General features: G+C 48.9%; 2 protein-coding genes across 3 annotated transcripts; both read right to left on the bottom strand.

Moving 5' to 3' along the window:
• Positions 1-3,269: 3,269 nt before the first annotated feature.
• LOC306705988 (laminin subunit gamma-1-like) lies at positions 3,270-3,854 on the bottom strand (the record flags this gene model as incomplete). The annotated part of the gene is made up of 1 exon (XM_079172901.1): positions 3,270-3,854. The coding sequence occupies exon 1, from the start codon at positions 3,672-3,674 to the stop codon at positions 3,270-3,272; it is 405 nt and encodes a 134-aa protein (XP_079029027.1). The 5' UTR covers positions 3,675-3,854.
• Positions 3,855-4,483: 629 nt separating this feature from the next.
• On the bottom strand, positions 4,484-17,894 carry dhx9 (DEAH (Asp-Glu-Ala-His) box helicase 9). 2 transcript variants are annotated; one of them, XM_079173937.1, is made up of 27 exons: positions 17,781-17,894; positions 17,571-17,711; positions 17,280-17,415; positions 16,476-16,681; positions 16,242-16,390; positions 15,256-15,302; positions 14,825-14,961; positions 14,641-14,730; positions 14,394-14,555; positions 13,758-13,835; positions 13,438-13,629; positions 12,486-12,627; positions 12,174-12,256; positions 11,940-12,096; positions 11,306-11,403; positions 11,019-11,232; positions 9,826-9,920; positions 9,661-9,734; positions 9,046-9,198; positions 8,785-8,945; positions 8,161-8,272; positions 7,858-8,019; positions 7,160-7,287; positions 6,838-7,067; positions 6,636-6,751; positions 5,087-5,287; positions 4,484-4,957 (listed from the first exon to the last, which is right to left on the bottom strand). In XM_079173937.1, the coding sequence occupies exons 1-27, from the start codon at positions 17,889-17,891 to the stop codon at positions 4,705-4,707; spliced, it is 3,828 nt and encodes a 1,275-aa protein (XP_079030063.1). In that variant the 5' UTR covers positions 17,892-17,894; the 3' UTR covers positions 4,484-4,704. The 2 variants fall into 2 exon arrangements, with proteins under 2 accessions (XP_079030063.1, XP_079030064.1); XM_079173938.1 differs by lacking the exons at positions 16,476-16,681; positions 17,280-17,415; positions 17,571-17,711; positions 17,781-17,894 and adding an exon at positions 15,396-15,449 and having other exon boundaries at positions 16,242-16,344.
• Positions 17,895-19,167: the final 1,273 nt, after the last annotated feature.

The raw sequence follows: 19,167 nt of genomic DNA, 5'->3' as shown, positions 1-19,167 counted from the left end.
CCGACTTCAGCTCCTCAAACACACCACGCTTCCTGAGATTAAACTGAACTTCACCGTCCACACGGGACACGTTCAAAGGACAACTGTACGTCCACACGGGACACGTTCAAAGGACAACTGTACGTCCACACGGGACACGTTCAAAGACAACTGTACGTCCACACGGGACACGTTCAAAGACAACTGTACGTCCACACGGGACACGTTCAAAGACAACTGTACGTCCACACGGGACACGTTCAAAGACAACTGTACGTCCACACGGGACACGTTCAAAGGACAACTGTACGTCCACACGGGACACGTTCAAAGACAACTGTACGTCCACACGGGACACGTTCAAAGACAACTGTACGTCCACACGGGACACGTTCAAAGAGAACTGTACGTCCACACGGGACACGTTCAAAGACAACTGTACGTCCACACGGGACACGTTCAAAGACAACTGTACGTCCACACGGGACACGTTCAAAGACAACTGTACGTCCACACGGGACACGTTCAAAGACAACTGTACGTCCACACGGGACACGTTCAAAGACAACTGTACGTCCACACGGGACACGTTCAAAGACAACTGTACAACTCTCAACAAAGTGTTGCAGAAACACTTCCTGTTGGAGGTTCACTGAAAGGTGACATCACATCGTCAAACTCTGCTGTTTAAGTACGAGGACTCAATTACCCAGAAGTCCAAGGGGAGGGTTCCGGCTTCACCGGCGACCAAACTGACAGGAGACTCAGCTGGTGGCGATCAGACGCTCGCTTCCCGCCTCGGCCTCAGACGGCGTCACAGCATCGTCTACGACGGTTCCCTCGGGCTGAACGAAGTTCAAGCAGAACTTTACGATCAGAACGAAGTCTGAGCTCTAATCCCGACGACGAAGACGACCCGGAGGACAGACGGTCGGCGTGTAATTAAAAGCATTTCCATTCGAGGAGTCGAGCACCTGAGGCTCCAGAGACGGCAGCGTGACCCAACCGTTCAGGAATGTGAGCGCTGGTTAAAAACAGTAGAGCTGCAGGGAGGCTTCACAAATAGACGGGAATGTAAAACAAGGAAACTACGCCGACGGCCGACAGAGCGGCAGCGATCCGATTGGTCGACTTCAAAACCTCTGACAAACAGATTCATGATTCATTTTCTGTCCGCTGGCCGGTCGAGTAACTACTGATCAGTGAAATCTAATTCTAAGAACTGTTGAAAAACCACCTGCTCAAGGCACACTTACTACATTGTGTCCAGAGCTTTCAGCCACATCTGGTGGTCTTCATCAGCAGACGAGTCCGGTGTTTTACTTTCATTTTTCTTTTATGCAACGAGGAAACAGATTCTCGGTTTATGTTGTTGTTGTTGTTAAACCCACAGCTGAGCTTTCTCCGAGGAGGACCATGAGATGCCGCTGAAAGCTCCGGGGAAAAAGGCTGGTAAGAGGACGCTGCAGGATTTCTAGAGAGGCTTTTAGAAATACTCAGTAAGACCAACGAGCTCAAAGTCTCCCATCAGAACGTCACAAAGCAGAGCCTGTGCGGAGTATTGAAGGACGGAATGAATGATCACGTTCTTCTTCTTTGGTTCTCTTCACTGTGAGGTTCTAGTGAGATCGAACTTTCACCGGTTCTTTTTGTTTTTACCACAACGTAACAATTAACGTTCTTTATTGTTAAACCAGGTTATTTTCAGCATTAACAGTTCAAATCACATTTTCATTAAACTCTACACAAAGTCGTAAAAATGTCTCGTTTTGTCCGACCGACCGGGTTAGAGCGATAAAATACGATAAAATATGATAAAATACGATAAAATACGAGCGTCACGCGTGAGAAGCAACAACGCTAAACATCTGCTGAAGGAACCGCTCACTCTGATCCGAGAGACAAACAACGACTCAGACGGCTGAATCATTTACCCTCAAAGACTCTTTAGGTCCCTGTGAGACCAGGTAGAGTAGAGCACAGTAGAGCACAGTAGAGTAGAGTAGAGCACAGTAGAGTAGAGCACAGTAGAGTAGAGTAGAGCACAGTAGAGTAGAGCACAGTAGAGCACAGTAGAGTAGAGTAGAGCACAGTAGAGTAGAGCACAGTAGAGTAGAGTAGAGCACAGTAGAGCAGAGCACAGTAGAGTAGAGTAGAGCACAGTAGAGTAGAGTAGAGTAGAGTAGAGTAGAGCACAGTAGAGTAGAGTAGAGCACAGTAGAGTAGAGTAGAGCACAGTAGAGTAGAGCACAGTAGAGCAGAGCACAGTAGAGTAGAGTAGAGCACAGTAGAGTAGAGTAGAGCACAGTAGAGTAGAGTACAGTAGAGTAGAGTAGAGCACAGTAGAGTAGAGCACAGTAGAGTAACTCTCTGATGTCCACAGAACTAAAGTAGAGATCGTCTCTACTGTAACTCTTCTTCATCAGGAGTCTGAAGATCTGATGAACTGTTGTGATGTCTTTGATTCGGCGCACAGATACTGAACCATAATATATATATATATATATATATATACATATATATATATATATATATATATATATATATATACATATACATATATATATATATATATATATATATATACATATACATATATACACATACACTACCGTTCAAAGGTTTGGGGTCACTCAGACAATTTCGTGTCAATTTTCAGTTTCTTCACAATCTCTCTCATGGAATATCTTCATCTCTAAGAACAACAGACTGTTTCACATGAAAGTTCTCTTTTTCTGGCCATGTTGAGTAGAATCAAACCCACACATGATGCTCCAGATACTCTGATGTAGATATTTCATTAAAACCAGTTTCCACCTAGAATAGTCATTAACCACATTAACAATGTATAGAGTGTATTTCTGATTAATTTAATGTTATCTTCATTAAATGAAACAGTGCTTTTCTTTGACAAATAAGGACATTTATAAGTGACCCCAAACTTTTGAACGGTAGTGTATAAATATATATATATATAAATAAATAAATAAATAAACTATACATAATATATATATATATATATATATATATATATATATATAAATAAATAAATAAACTATACATAATATATATATATATATATATATATATATATTTTTATATATATTTTTATATTTATATAAACTGGTTTCTCCAGCTGGGCCGCTGGACGTGAAGCGGCCGGTGAAGTTGGATTAACGACATAAAGTTCAGTTTGACGGTATCTGCTGTGATCCGGATCAAAGAGGACTTCAGAGTCCTCTTTGCGGTTGTGTTCCCATCAGTACGCAGGAACACCGTAGACCCGGGTTTTACGCCGGGGCTTCGGGGCGGCTCTTACCGAGGTGCAGGGTGAGGTTGATGGAGTTCGGGTACTGGATGCCCGCCAGCATGGTCTGGCTCTGCCACCAGGTCGTGTCCTGCTGGTTGTTGTAGTCGGTGAGGTACACGGCGCTGTGGTGGTTCCGCGGGTCCCGAGCGTCGCAGATGTGGCACGACTTGGTGACCCCGGTGGCTCCGGTCTGCACGCAGTACTCCTCGGGCGGAGAGCCGCAGGTGTTGGTCGACACCACCGTCACGTTAAAAGCGGCGTTCACGAACTCGGGCATGCAGCGCTGCGCTCGGTGCTGCTCGTCCGAACACTCGTCCATGGCCGCGCGGACACACACCGCCGCAACCCAGCAACAAGCCACCAGAGCCCGGAGAAAAACCCCCATGTTTCCGGAGGAGGAGGAGGAGGAGAAACCCTTCTGCGACACGAACTCTCCTCTGAACTTTGTCCCCAAAAAAAGTGTTCGGTAACAATCCGGGAACCGACAGGAAACCGCTACAAACCACCGAAAGTGGAAACACGCAGCGGCAGATTGTCTTCGCTCCGCGTCCTGAGCTGCTGCTGGAGTGTGTGTGTGTGTGAGTGTGTGTGAGTGTGTGTGTCTGTGAGGGGGAGAGCGACTCCACAGGCTACACCCAGTCCGCTACTGCGCATGTCTGAGGCCTCCGGCTCCACTTCCGCAACGAAACTTCAGAGAAAATAAATCTTCAGAAAGTTCTTCTGATTGATCTTTAACTAAACAATCAAAGCTGAACTTTAATCATCGATACATTGTTTCACTTCTCACGAGCACGAGCTGTACTATAGATTCATTACGTCATTAGAACTAAAGAAGTGACTTCAAGCTACTTCATGAACACTGAAGGATTCATCTGAGTCTTTGAACGCATCACATCAGTAAACCGGTGAAGACTCAGCTTCAGTGATAACAATAACAACAACAACAACAATAACAATAGTAGTAAATAGCATTAGTAACGATAATAATAGTAATAATTATATTTATATTAATGATAGCAGTAATAAATAGTAGTACAAAATAACAGTGTAAGTAATAAGTAGCGTTCAGGTGCCGTGGTGCGTTCAGGTCCTGATGGATTTGAATGATAGTATAGATTTTGATTGATTTGACTGTTTTTAAACTGAAGTTTTGTGGATTTTACTTCTTAAATTAAATAATTCAGTCGGTTGTGATCTGAAGGTTTTATTGTTGACAAAACAACACGTTCCTTACACATAAATCATCATCATCATCATCATCATCATCATCATCATCATCATCATCATCGTCATCATCGTCATCATCAGTCACTAAACTTTATCACATTAAACAGATCACATTGATTCTTTTCATCGTTTCTGGAGATGAAATAAAACGCTGTCAGGAGTTAATGACCTCCTCCTCCTCCTCCATGTTAATAACCTCCTCTGTATCCTCCTCCTCCTCCTCTGTAGCCCCCACCTCCCCTATACCCTCCTCCTCCTCCTCCTCCTCCTCCTCCATATCCTCCACCTCCCCTGTACCCTCCTTCTCTGTAGCCTCCTCCTCCTGCTCCTCTATACCCAAATCCTCCTCCTCCATATCCTCCTCCTCTATAGCCCCGCCCTCCTCCTCCTCCTCCTCCATCAAAGCGTGCCATCTTTGGAGGTCGAGGACCGTCTCCCATCCTGTAGAAGAAGAAGAATCATCAGAGTGTGTGTGTGTCTGTGTGTGTGTGTGTGTGTCTCTGTGTGTGTGTGTGTGTGTGTGTGTGTGTGTGTGTGTGTGTGTGTGTGTGTGTGTGTGTGTGTGTGTACCTCTGGTTGCTGCTCATCATGTTGAGTCCAGCAGCTGATGGTTTTGATGTGAGTCTGATGAGGTTCAGCAGCTGCTGGTTGTTCTGGTCTAACTGTCTGATGTATTCTGGGTCTTTGGTGACCTCCACCACCAGAGCCTCCAGTCCGGCCCTCAGGGCAGCGATGCCGCCCGCCACCTCGTGAGGAATCCTCAGTTTGATCCTGCACACAGTATAGTGAAAGGTCAGCTCTACGTCAGCCTGCAGCTCTACGTCAGCTCTACGTCAGCCTGCAGCTCTACGTCAGCTCTACGTCAGACTGCAGCTCTACGTCAGCGCTACGTCAGACTACAGCTCTACGTCAGCTCTACATCAGCTCTACATCAGCCTGCAGCTCTACGTCAGCTCTACGTCAGTCTACAGCTCTACGTCAGACTACAGCTCTACGTCAGCTCTACATCAGCTCTACATCAGCCTGCAGCTCTACGTCAGCTCTACGTCAGTCTACAGCTCTACGTCAGCTCTACATCAGCCTGCAGCTCTACGTCAGCTCTACATCAGACTGCAGCTCTACGCCAGCTCTACGTCAGTCTACAGCTCTACGTCAGCTCTACATCAGTCTGCAGCTCTACGTCAGCTCTACGTCAGTCTACAGCTCTACGTCAGCTCTACGTCAGCTCCCCATCAGCCTGCAGCTCTACGTCAGCTCTATGTCAGTCTACAGCTCTATGTCAGCTCTACGTCAGCTCTACATCAGCCTGCAGCTCTACGTCAGCTCTACGTCAGTCTACAGCTCTACGTCAGCCTGCAGCTCTACATCAGCTCTACGTCCGTCTGCAGCGCTACGTCAGCTCTACGTCAGACTGCAGCTCTACGTCAGCTCTACGTCAGACTGCAGCTCTACGTCAGCTCTACATCAGCTCTACATCAGCCTGCAGCTCTACGTCAGCCCTACGTCAGTCTACAGCTCTACGTCAGCTCTACGTCAGCTCTACGTCAGCCTGCAGCTCTATGTCAGCTCTACGTCAGACTGCAGCTCTACGTCAGCTCTACGTCAGTCTACAGCTCTACGTCAGCTCTACATCGGCCTGCAGCTCTACGTCAGCTCTACATCAGCCTGCAGCTCTACGTCAGCTCTACATCAGCTCTACATCAGCCTGCAGCTCTACGTCAGCTCTACGTCAGTCTACAGCTCTACGTCAGCTCTACGTCAGCTCTACGTCAGCCTGCAGCTCTATGTCAGCTCTACGTCAGACTGCAGCTCTACGTCAGCTCTACGTCAGTCTACAGCTCTACGTCAGCTCTACGTCAGCTCTACGTCAGCTCTACATCAGCCTGCAGCTCTACGTCAGCTCTACATCAGCCTGCAGCTCTACGTCAGCTCTACGTCAGTCTACAGCTCTACGTCAGCTCTACGTCAGTCTACAGCTCTACATCAGCCTGCAGCTCTACGTCAGCTCTACGTCAGCTCTACGTCAGTCTACAGCTCTACGTCAGCCTGCTGCTCTACGTCAGCTCTACGTCAGCTCTACGTCAGTCTACAGCTCTACGTCAGCCTGCTGCTCTCTCACCAGTCGTCCAGCTCCACCACGTCTCCGTTGGAGCTGATCTTCTTGCAGGCGAACAGCAGCAGCTGCAGAGGACTGACCAGCGTCATCCCTTTAGCCGAGATCGCCCGGGTCCGGATCTGAGACACAGGAACACAGCTTTATATCCACCGATGATGCGTTTCATGAACATGTGATCAATAGTAACACCGTAGCTTCTCTCCACCTTCTCGCTGAAGACGAAGAACGGAGACGGGTAGCTCATGTCGTGGCTGCTGAAGGGGCAGTTGACGGAGGACTTGTGGATGAGGGCGTTGCGCCCCTCGGTGGTCAGGATCTTCCTCTTCTCTTTGTGGAAGCAGACGTTGGGGTACGAGCCGAAGGTCAGCAGAGACACCACCACGTCCAGGTTGTTGTCGGGTCCCACCGTGTTGAACATCTGCGTCATGAGACACTCTGCCGGGGGACAGAAAGAGGGACGGGAGGTCAGATGATGAGGACCAGGACCAGGCGGGAGGATCCTTCTTCCTGGAGGTGCGTTCAGGTACCTTCGGGGAATCCAGAGTTGACCAGGATCTCCTTCAGCTGGACTTTGGCCTCCCAGGTCATCCTCAGAGTGGACATGTTGAGACGTTTGTGTTCACAGAAACGGATCTCAGCGTCCTCGCCGTTGATCCTGAGCAGGAAACAACAACAACAACAACAACAACAACAACAACACGTCGTTAATGAAGCGAGATGTCCGTCACCTCGTCTTCACGTGGAAGCAGAATATCTCGTACAATAAAAACGGTCTCCACAAAGACAGACATGCATGCTCCCCTGAGGATGAATCCTACCCACTGCTTATATTTTATTTATTTTATTTAAATTTATTTTGTTTATTTTAACTAATTAATGCGTTAACGCGATAATAACGAGTTCAGTTTCCCAGCACTAATATATAAATAATTACTCGTTCATCTATGAACACATGAATAGAGACGAGTGAGTTTGTGGGTAAATGAACCGTCTCCTCACATTATAGGGTTAATAAATCACAACTCTGTACAGCACTCTGGCGCCCTCGTGTGGCTCAGAGGTGAACTGAAGTGTATTGTGATTAAATCTGGTGCTCATACAGCTGTAATAAAGACTCACAGAACTTTAGAACTTCTCGTGTTGCTGCTTAAACCGTTAGTCTATTAAAGGACCTTTCTTCTGATGTGGAGCTGATTGTTTGTGAAAAACTAAAACCCCCACAAACCTGACGTCGTCCCACGCCTGGAAGACGGAGAGCAGGGCCACGTGATCAGAGAACCGGCTGCCGGAGAAGTTTCTGTGAACGAAGCCGAGACGCTTCCCCTCGCTGACGAAGGGCTCCGGGAAACAAGAGGCCGCAGAGACGGTGCACATGGCGTCTCCAACACTAGAGGGAGGCATTGGGTTATTACAGAGGAGGAGGAGGAGGAGGAGGAGGAGAAGAAGTAGGAGAACAAGAAGAAGAAGAAGAAGTAGGAGAACCAGAAGAAGAAGGAGTAGAAGTAGAAGAACCAGAAGAAGAGCTTACTGGAAGATACAGCCCATGATCATCATCTTCCCCAGACGAGGCTCGATGGGGAGTCGAGCCAGAATCCGTCCCAGAGGAGTGAGTTCATCGTTGGTGTCCAGAGCGTCCAGCTCTAAAGGAACAGTTACACTGATTAGCTCTGTTCAGGGGTCACACCATAACGTGGGACGTTTGGGTTCTGTACCTCTCAGAGTGTGTTCAGGGGTCACACCATAACGTGGGACGTTTGGGTTCTGTACCTCTCAGAGTGTGTTCAGGGGTTACACCTTAACGTGGGACGTTTGGGTTCTGTACCTCTCAGAGTGTGTTCAGGGGTCACACCATAACGTGGTACGTTTGAGTTCTGTACCTCTCAGAGTGTGTTCAGGGGTCACACCATAACGTGGGACGTTTGGGTTCTGTACCTCTCAGAGTGTGTTCAGGGGTCACACCATAACGTGGTACGTTTGAGTTCTGTACCTCTCAGAGTGTGTTCAGGGGTTACACCATAACGTGGGACGTTTGGGTTCTGTACCTCTCAGAGTGTGTTCAGGGGTCACACCTTAACGTGGGACGTTTGGGTTCTGTACCTCTCAGAGTGTGTTCAGGGGTCACACCATAACGTGGGACGTTTGGGATCTGTACCTCTCAGAGTGTGCTCGGCCTCGATCACGGCGTCCAGCGGCGGAGGTTCGATGGCTTTAGACAGGAAGTGACCGATGGCTCCGAGTCTCAGCAGCTTGATGCTCAGAGAGACTTCATGTAGAGGAGTCCTGAAGATCTCTGGAGTCATGTGGGTCTCCAGCCTGGAGAGAGAGGAGGAGGTAAGGAGAGTGAGGAAGTGGGAGGAGGTGAGAGGAGGTGAGAGGTGTCAGGAGGTCTGGGGGGTACATAAGGAGGTCTTACTTCTCGAATCGAGCTCTGCTGCAGAGGTGGAAACAGAACCCGGCTCGGACTCTTCCAGCTCGACCTTTTCTCTGCTCCAGGTTGGTCTTTGAGGCCCAGACGGTGGCGTAGTTAGTCATGTTGTTGTGGGACGTGAAGAGCTTCACCTTCTGTCTGAGGACACAAACCAGGAGGACAGGGTCCTCTTTAGACCGGGACATGTGGTCTACATCAGGACACAAACCAGGAGGACAGGGTCCTCTTTAGACCGGGACATGTGGTCTACATCAGGACACAAACCAGGAGGACAGGGTCCTCTTTAGACCGGGACATGTGGTCTACATCAGGACACAAACCAGGAGGACAGGGTCCTCTTTAGACCAGGACATGTGGTCTACATCAGGACACAAACCAGGAGGACAGGGTCCTCTTTAGACCAGGACATGTGGTCTACATCAGGACACAAACCAGGAGGACAGGGTCCTCTTTAGACCGGGACATGTGGTCTACATCAGGACACAAACCAGGAGGACAGGGTCCTCTTTAGACCAGGACATGTGGTCTACATCAGGACACAAACCAGGAGGACAGGGTCCTCTTTAGACCGGGACATGTGGTCTACATCAGGACCCTTACTTGCAGGAGTCGATGACGTAGACCACGTCGTTGATGGTGATGCTGGTCTCTGCGATGTTGGTCGATAGAATCACCTGCAGATTAAACACAATGTAAATAAAAGCAGGTTGTTGGTTTGAATCCCACGAAACCAGTTGAAACAGGTTTCAGGTTCTCGTCTCTGACCTTCCTGATGTTGTCTGGAACCGGTTCAAACACCTTCCTCTGCTCCTCTCTGGGGATCTGAGAGTGGAGCGGCATGATCCGGTACCGGCTACTTCCTGGAAACAAATACAAGGCAAGTTTATTTGTATCATCTCAACAACAAGGTGATTCAAAGAGCTTCACATAAAACATTAAAACATTAAAACATTAAACATGAGGCAAAAGAAAAGGAGATTCAAAAACACTTAAGAACATTCATTGAAACATTAAGAACATTAAAACACTCAAAGCAGAGTAAGAAATAAACACAGTAGTGAAATGTATAAATGTGTAAATGTGTTAATATCCTTGAATGTGGTTGAATTAAAGGCAGCAAACAGAGACGTCTTCAGTCTGGATGTAAAGGAGCTGAAGGTCTCAGCAGACCTGCAGCTTTGGTCCAGATATGAACAACTGAACTTCTCCATGTTTATTGTGACTCTGGGAACAGGAAGTAGACATGTTGTACTTCTACTTGAGTGTTGAATGTAGTACTTCTACTCTCACAGTGTGGTTTTAGTACTTGTACTGCAGTACAGGATGTGAACCCCACCTCTGGTCCTCAGCACCTCATGGTGAATACTGTTTGCGTACTAGTATCCAGTGAAGTAGAGAGGAGTACTCTGAGAGGTGTACTCTGAGAGGTGTACTCTGAGAGGTGTACTCTGAGAGGTGTACTCTGAGAGGAGTACTCTGAGAGGTGTACTCTGAGAGGAGTACTCTGAGAGGTGTACTCTGAGAGGTGTACTCTGAGAGGAGTACTCTGAGAGGTGTACTCTGAGAGGAGTACTCTGAGAGGTGTACTCTGAGAGGAGTACTCTGAGGAGTACTCTGAGAGGTGTACTCTGAGAGGAGTACTCTGAGAGGTGTACTCTGAGAGGAGTACTCTGAGAGGAGTACTCTGAGAGGAGTACTCTGAGGATTACTCTGAGGAGTACTCTGAGGAGTACTCTGAGGAGTACTCTGAGAGGAGTACTCTGAGGAGTACTCTGAGGAGTACTCTGAGAGGAGTACTCTGAGAGGAGTACTCTGAGAGGAGTACTCTGAGGATTACTCTGAGGAGTACTCTGAGGAGTACTCTGAGGAGTACTCTGAGGATTACTCTGAGGAGTACTCTGAGGAGTACTCTGAGGAGTACTCTGAGTTGTACTCTGCCGTGGTTCTTAGTGACGTACCAAAGTGCGGGTTGCTCTCCAGGTGTCTCTGCATGGAGAAGATGAGGTTCCAGCCGGGCAGGAAGACCAGCACGGCTCCGGCCACCTGCAGCGTCTCCACGTACCTCAGCAGGGCCTCCACCAGCTCGAAGGACGTCTCCTTCTCGTTGATCTGAGCCATGCAGCGCTTGGTCTCCGCCGTGTACTCCGGCCCGCAGATCACGTTGCAGTTGGTCTGAAACAGAACACGACACGTTGTGGATGCGCTCGTGTTCTCGGCCTCGCTGAGCTGCACAGAGGTTCCTTACGTCCTCCTCTCCTCCCTCCTCGTCTTTGTCCTTCTTCTTGCGGTCCATTGGTGGAGGGACGAAGTTGGTCATCTGGATGCAGTCCTCCAGGAAGTACTCTGGAACACAAGGAGGTAGCTTTGCACTCGTTATTGTTGTCGTGGTCTCGAGGTTTCGTTTATTTGGACACTTCATCGTGATTAAACATCGAAACACACGTCTGACAATCCTCATTATGAATACGCAGTTTAAAACACGAGAAACAGAAGTTATCGGTGAGGAGGTCAAGTAGGTCAGGAGGTCAGAGAGGTGAGGAGGTGACTAGGTCAGAGAGGTCAGACAGGTGAACGAGGTGAGGAGGTCAGAGAGGTGAGGAGGCGAGGGAGGTGAGGAGGTGAGGAGGTCAGAGAGGTGAGGAGGCGAGGGAGGTGAGGAGGTGAGGAGGTCAGAGAGGTGAGGAGGTCAGAGAGGTGAGGAGGTGAGGAGGTGAGGAGGTCAGAGAGGTGAGGAGGTGAGGAGGTGAATGAGGTGAGGAGGTCAGAGAGGTGAGGAGGTGAGGAGGTCAGGAGGTCAGAGAGGTGAGGAGGTGAGGAGGTCAGGAGGTCAGAGAGGTGAGGAGGTGAGGAGGTGAGGAGGTCAGAGAGGTCAGAGGTACCTTGAACAGTGAAGGTGCGTCCGAACACCTCGATGACGGGCGCGTTGAAGAAGTACTCTCTGAACATGCTGGTGTCGATGGTGGCCGACATGAGGAGGACGCGGACCTGCGGGTAGGCCTGGACCACGTCTCTGAGGACCACCATCAGGAAGTCCGTCTGCAGAGACACACACACACAGAGGGTCAGACCAGGTCCGGGTCCAGACCGGACCCACATACTACACATGAACTCACGTTGATGTCTCTCTCGTGGATCTCATCAACGATCACGTGACTGATTCCTCGGATTCCTGCTTCGAGCTTCCGCAACAAAACACCTGAAACACCGAAACACACCCGTCAACACGTCCACAGGGTGTGAAAAGAGCTAACGTTAGCCTAGCGCCGTCAACACGTCCACAGGGTGTGTAAAGAGCTAACGTTAGCCTAGCGCCGTCAACACGTCCACAGGGTGTGAAAAGAGCTAACGTTAGCCTAGCGCCGTCAACACGTCCACAGGGTGTGAAAAGAGCTAACGTTAGCCTAGCGCTCCTCCCGTCTACGTACCGACGGTGCAGAACAGGACGCTGGCGTGCGGTCGAGGGAGGACGGACTCGAAGCGGACGCTGTAGCCGCAGCTCTTCCCGACGTCCTCTCCTCTCTCGTAGGCGACCCGCTCGGCCACCGACACGGCGCTGATCCGTCTGGGCTGCAGGGACCAGAACTCATGTGTTCATTCAGACTAAGAGACGGATCTGAACCCGTTTCTGGTGCAACGGGGGGGGAGGTGAAGGAGGACATGGAGGTGAAGGAGGACATGGAGGTGAAGGAGGTGAGGGAGGTGAGGGAGGTGAAGGAGGACATGGAGGTGAAGGAGGTGAGGGAGGTGAAGGAGGACATGGAGGTGAGGGAGGTGAGGGAGGTGAAGGAGGACATGGAGGTGAAGGAGGTGAGGGAGGTGAGGGAGGTGAAGGAGGACATGGAGGTGAGGGAGGACATGGAGGTGAAGGAGGTGAGGGAGGTGAAGGAGGACATGGAGGTGAGGGAGGACATGGAGGTGAAGGAGGTGAGGGAGGTGAGGGAGGTGAAGGAGGACATGGAGGTGAAGGAGGACATGGAGGTGAAGGAGGACATGGAGGTGAGGGAGGACATGGAGGTGAAGGAGGACATGGAGGTGAAGGAGGACATGGAGGTGAAGGAGGACATGGAGGTGAAGGAGGACATGGAGGTGAAGGAGGTGAGGGAGGTGAAGGAGGTGAAGGAGGACATGGAGGTGAAGGAGGACATGGAGGTGAAGGAGGACATGGAGGTGAAGGAGGACATGGAGGTGAAGGAGGACATGGAGGTGAAGGAGGACATGGAGGTGAAGGAGGACATGGAGGTGAGGGAGGACATGGAGGTGAAGGAGGACATGGAGGTGAAGGAGGACATGGAGGTGAAGGAGGACATGGAGGTGTCATGCTTTGAGCTCCTGCAGGTGTGCCTGAACGGGGCTCTGTGATTGGACGAGCAGTGCTACCTGAGTGACCACGATGTTGCAGTGGGAGGCTGTTCCGGTCCTGATGAAGCGGTCCAGGATGTACTGAGGAACCTGAGTGGTTTTACCGCAGCCCGTCGCTCCTCTGATGATCACCACCGCGTTGTTCTCCACCGCGGACATGATGTCCTCCTCAAAGCGCTTCACCGGCAGCTGGTCGCGTTCTGACAGGACCTGAACCACAGGAGGAGGAGCATACCTCTGCTGAATACAACATGTAGGAGAAGAGGAGGAGGAGGAGGAGGAGGAGGAGGAGGAGAGAAGAGAGAAACAGAAGAAGGAGAAGAAGAAAGCAGGCTGACCTTCTGCAGGTTCTCATCATGTTCCAGTTGGTACATCAGCTCATCCTGCAGGTCGCTGCTGATCTGCTCCGGAGTGCACTGAGTACAAAACATGGTGACATCACCACAGAGCAGCCAATAGCAGCCAGAGGAACAACTACAGGGTGCTGTTGACCCAGAGCAGCGTCTGACAGGCAGAGGAACAACTACCGGGTGCTGTTGACCCAGAGCAGCGTCTGACAGGCAGAGGAACAACTACCGGGTGCTGTTGACCCAGAGCAGCGTCTGACAGGCAGAGGAACAACTACAGGGTGCTGTTGACCCAGAGCAGCGTCTGACAGGCAGAGGAACAACTACAGGGTGCTGATGACCCAGAGCAGCGTCTGACAGGCAGAGGAACAACTACAGGGTGCTGATGACCCAGAGCAGCGTCTGACAGGCAGAGGAACAACTACAGGGTGCTGTTGACCCGATCATTGTCGGACCCAAATCCACACTACAGACTGATACTCATGTTATAGTTAAATATGAAACATCAACATATGAAGTGCTTTATAGGTCCTCCTGAAACACCTGCTGGTCTGTAAACCACCTGTAGTGATTCATTAGTGAACTGAATATCTGTCCGGTACTGTAAGTGAAGGAACAAAGACTCACGTAGGCCAGCGGCCCCTCGTCGATGTTGCTGCTGGTCCAGGGGTTCCAGTTGACCTGTGGAGGCGACCAGGGCACGACCCCGGCTCCACTCTGGCGCTGCGACGGCTCAAACGTCGCCAACTTCCCCTGAATCAGAGACACCGAGTCGGAGGGGTCTGCGGGCTGGACGGGACCACAAGAACCCAGTTAGAACCTCCACGTTACATTTGCCCCTTAAGACGGATCCAGCACACTGATCGGGACTCACGGGAGGAGGGACGTGGACTCCGAGCTCCAGGACGACGTTGGCGAGCTGCTGCCGGAGGTCTGGAGACACGTTGACCTCGAACGCCTCCAGCTGGACAGTAAACACACGACGTCACAGAGTGAAAACACGGAATCATTCAGCGGCAAACCTGGTGGCCGGTTCAGAACCGATGCAGCCGGCTTACGGTCTCTCCCTCCTTCTTCTTGGTGACTCCGGAGAACGCCTCCAGGACCCCGAGGTGGAACAGCTGACGCACCAGAGACAGAGCGCACGACTGAGCCGCCAGCTTCTTGTTGGAGCCGTGTTCTCGAGCTGTGATCCCTGAAACACAGTACAACAAGTACCTCTGAGCTGTAGTACAGAACACAGTACAACACGTACCTCTGAGCTGTAGTACAACAAGTACCTCTGAGCTGTAGTACAGAACACAGTACAACACGTACGTCTGAGGTGTATAACTTTAGTGAATGTAAATGGTGTTTGTGTCGTTTACAGAATATTATATAAGTGTATATATATACAGTATATATATATGTATATATATACAGTATATATATATATATATATATATATACACACACACTGTATATATATATATGTGTGTACATGTCTTACTTCTGCCGAGCTGCCTCACAAACAGCGTCATCTCTGCGATGAAGCTCCTGCAGACACAAACACAAACATCACACGGCTTCACTTCCTGTTCGCTCCTTCCTCTCCCTTTCAGAATAAAAGCTCAGAGGCGGTGGACTCACCTGTCGCGCTCTCAGGAGGACACCTGTATGTTTTTCTGCCTGGACTTTGGGGCCCTGCGGTGACACAGCGAGACACCAGAAATCACAACCAGACTCCTCCACCGAGCCGCTCCATGGGACGGCTTTAGTGCACCTAAACGCTGCCCCATGTCTTTGTCTTCAGGGTGGTTCTGATCTCTGGTGTCTCCTCTGTGTCCTCTAGAGGAGGCAGGAGACTCCTCTGTCTCCTAAATATTCAACCTCTGTCCTTCACCAGAGCTTTAAACGGAGTCGTGTCCTACGACTCTGGTTCTCTGGTTGGTTACGTGTGAAACACTCCGGAGGTCTCTGGGTTTACAGCAGTCCAGCAGAAAAACATACAGGAACATCCTGACCCACATCTAAAGCACCACGGAGGGATTTCAACTAGCAACCCACTCGTTTCACAGAGCACCACGTCAGCTGATCTGAGGAGGGAAACTTATAAAGAACCGAGCAGAGGAAGCAGCAGACGAGGAGGCAGAATAGAGGAAGAACAACAACAAAGAGAAGAGGCAGCAGAAGAAGAAGAAGAAGAAGAGAAGAAGAAGAGACAAGAGACAGCAGAAGAAGAAGAAGAAGAAGAGACAAGAGACAGAAGAAGAAGAAGAAGAAGATAAACTCATAAAGGTGAGATAAACGGTGTCGTCCTGATTAAACGGTCCTCTTCTCAGCGGTTCTCTGTAGAACCTCACAGAACCGTGGGATGCTTCTTAAATGTCCCTTTAGATTCTGTGAATGTTTTGGTGTTTTATAGTTTCATCTGAAGATGGATAGATAACGAGAATACTAGATGTGTATGAATGCCTCCTGGTTTCTGGTCCAGACCTGTTGTGGTCCGGTCCCACTTGGCTGTATTTATACTCAGCGCTGGTCTTCTCCTTCTGGAAGAACTGGTTCAGACGAGCCTTGGCGTTCTCCAGCGTCCAGTTACCGTGAAGACTAGCGTTCAGGTCCACCTCCTCCGACTCCAGAGTCTGGAGATACAAGAAGGAGAAAGATATTCTAAATACAACATCAGATTCACTCTCAGCCGGGATGAAAGGACCAGACGTATCGTACCGCCTGTGCTTCCTGTTCGTCTCTCTTGGCGTAGTACTCCTTCAGGTTGGCTCCTCGGTCCCACTGAGCTCCTCCTCCTCCTCCTCCTCCTCCTCCTCCTCCTCCTCCTCCTCCTCCTCCTCCTCCTCCCCACCCAGAGTTTCCTCCTCCTGAGTAGCCGAGTCCAGTCACTCCTGGTACCGGCCTGCTGCAGCCGCCCTCTTCTTCTAACAACAAACAACCACAACACAATATTTTAGACGTTCTTCATGTCTCCTGACCAACCAGTGAACAGGAAGTGACCACATCTGGACTGAGGAGGAGTGACGTAGAGACCTGTCAATCACTGTGTAGCCCCGCCCCTAAAGCATCCCCTGCTTTATGGTCTGTGTGACTCTAAATGGACCATCATTTACTAAATGAACATCATGCTGTATTGAAGAAGACTTGAAACTAGAGATTGAGACCATAAACTCATGTTTACAATGTTTACTGAGGTAATAAATCAAGAGAGAAGTAGAGTCATTTTCTCATAGACTTCTATACAACCAGAGGAGTCGCCCCCTGGTGGACACTAGAGAGAATGCAGCTTTAACACGTGAAGCTTTGGAGAACCTTTGAAAGTGACATCATGATGCCTTCAGGCTCTGCTCAGTGAACATGAGTACTGGCTGAAGCTACATTATAACGTTATGATGTGTTCACATGTAGTCTGTAAAATGTAGTTTTGGTGATGAACTTGAATAAATCCAGTAGTTTGAAGGAGATGTTTTCACGTTAGTATAAATAGATATTAGAGATGAATTATGAGAGAGATGCTCAAACCTTTTTCAGTTTTCAATACGAGGTGAGGAGGCAGAGGACCGCTGGAGGGGAGGCTTCCAAAGCCCCCGTCTCCTCCTCCTCCTCCTCCTCCTCCTCCTCCTCCATCATCGGGTTGGTCTCCACCTGGAGCGCTCACCTGTAAAACAAGACTTCATCCGTTTACACTCACAGCTTCTGAATGCAGCATGAAGACTCAGATGTCTTGACACTAAACCCTTAAAACTCAGACGTCTAACAATATAAAAACGATATAAAAAGCATGAAGTCAGATCTCATGTCGTGTGTTCTGACCCCCATAGCCGGGACCTCCGCCGCGCTCATTTCCCCGAGTCGGACCAGGTAGTTGACGAAGTCTCTGGCGGCGTTGGTCTGAGCGTCCTTCTTGTTGGTGGAGTTCCCCATCCCGATGTAGTTGTAGCTGTCGACACGGACCTGAGGAGAGGTCGGAGGTTACAAACGGACGGAGGAAGAAGAAGTTAAACAAGTGTTTCAGGAACTCACCTCACACATGAACTTCTGCCTGTTCTTGTTCCCTGCAGCTCGGATGTCGTAGCTGGGAGTCAGCTTCTTCTTCCCACACCACGCATACAGGAAGTTCTTGATGTCGGCCATGTTGGCCTGAGGGGGGCGGGGGGGGGGGGGGTGTTGGACCTACTGACAAACTATTTTAAATAAAAGTGAAGCTGGTTAGATTATAAACGTGACCAGTGATACAAACATAAACATCACCTGGTTCGACTTTATCTGTTTATTCGATGTGAGTCCTGAAAGACAAGATAAACCAGTTCATTCAAAACCAGTTCATCCTAAACCAGTTCATTCTAAACCAGTTCATTCAAAACCAGTTCATTCAACACCAGTTCATTCTAAACCAGTTCAATCTAAACCAGTTCATTCAACACCAGTTCATTCTAAACCAGTTCATCCTAAACCAGTTCATTCTAAACCAGTTCATTCAAAACCAGTTCATTCTAAACCAGTTCATTCTAAACCAGTTCATTCAAAACCAGTTCATTCAACACCAGTTCATTCTAAACCAGTTCAATCTAAACCAGTTCATTCAACACCAGTTCATTCTAAACCAGTTCATCCTAAACCAGTTCATTCTAAACCAGTTCATTCAAAACCAGTTCATTCAACACCAGTTCATTCTAAACCAGTTCATTCTAAACCAGTTCATTCAAAACCAGTTCATTCTAAACCAGTTCATTCAAAACCAGTTCATTCAAAACCAGTTCATTCTAAACCAGTTCATTCTACACCAGTTCATTCAAAACCAGTTCATTCTAAACCAGTTCATTCAACACCAGTTCATTCAACACCAGTTCATTCAACACCAGTTCATTCTAAACCAGTTCAATCTAAACCAGTTCATTCTAAACCAGTTCATCCTACACCAGTTCATTCTACACCAGTTCATTCAACACCAGTTCATTCTAAACCAGTTCATCCTACACCAGTTCATCCTACACCAGTTCATTCTAAACCAGTTCATCCTAAACCAGTTCATCCTACACCAGTTCATTCAACACCAGTTCATTCTAAACCAGTTCATTCAAAACCAGTTCATTCAACACCAGTTCATTCAACACCAGTTCATTCTAAACCAGTTCATTCTACACCAGTTCATTCAACACCAGTTCATTCTAAACCAGTTCATTCTAAACCAGTTCATTCTATACCAGTTCATTCTACACCAGTTCATTCAACACCAGTTCATTCTAAACCAGTTCATTCTACACCAGTTCATTCAACACCAGTTCATTCTAAACCAGTTCATTCAACACCAGTTCATTCAACACCAGTTCATTCTAAACCAGTTCATTCTAAACCAGTTCATCCTACACCAGTTCATCCTACACCAGTTCATTCTAAACCAGTTCATCCT

Source organism: Pholis gunnellus, assembly GCF_910591455.1.
Source record: "Pholis gunnellus genome assembly, chromosome: 14".
Taxonomy (NCBI): Eukaryota; Metazoa; Chordata; class Actinopteri; order Perciformes; family Pholidae; genus Pholis; species Pholis gunnellus.
This window is presented reverse-complemented; position numbering and strand designations above follow the sequence as displayed.

Excerpts from the sequence above, each read along its gene's own strand:
- dhx9 (XM_079173937.1), bottom strand. The coding sequence starts at position 17,891 with ATGGCCGACATCAAGAACTTCCTGTATGCGTGGTGTGGGAAGAAGAAG. Across the intron at positions 15,303-16,241 it reads GTGGGACCGGACCACAACAG|GAGCTTCATCGCAGAGATGA; the intron begins GTCTGGACCAGA and ends TTGTGTCTGCAG. Across the intron at positions 8,946-9,045 it reads AGCAGAGCTCGATTCGAGAA|GCTGGAGACCCACATGACTC; the intron begins GTAAGACCTCCT and ends CTCTCTCTCCAG.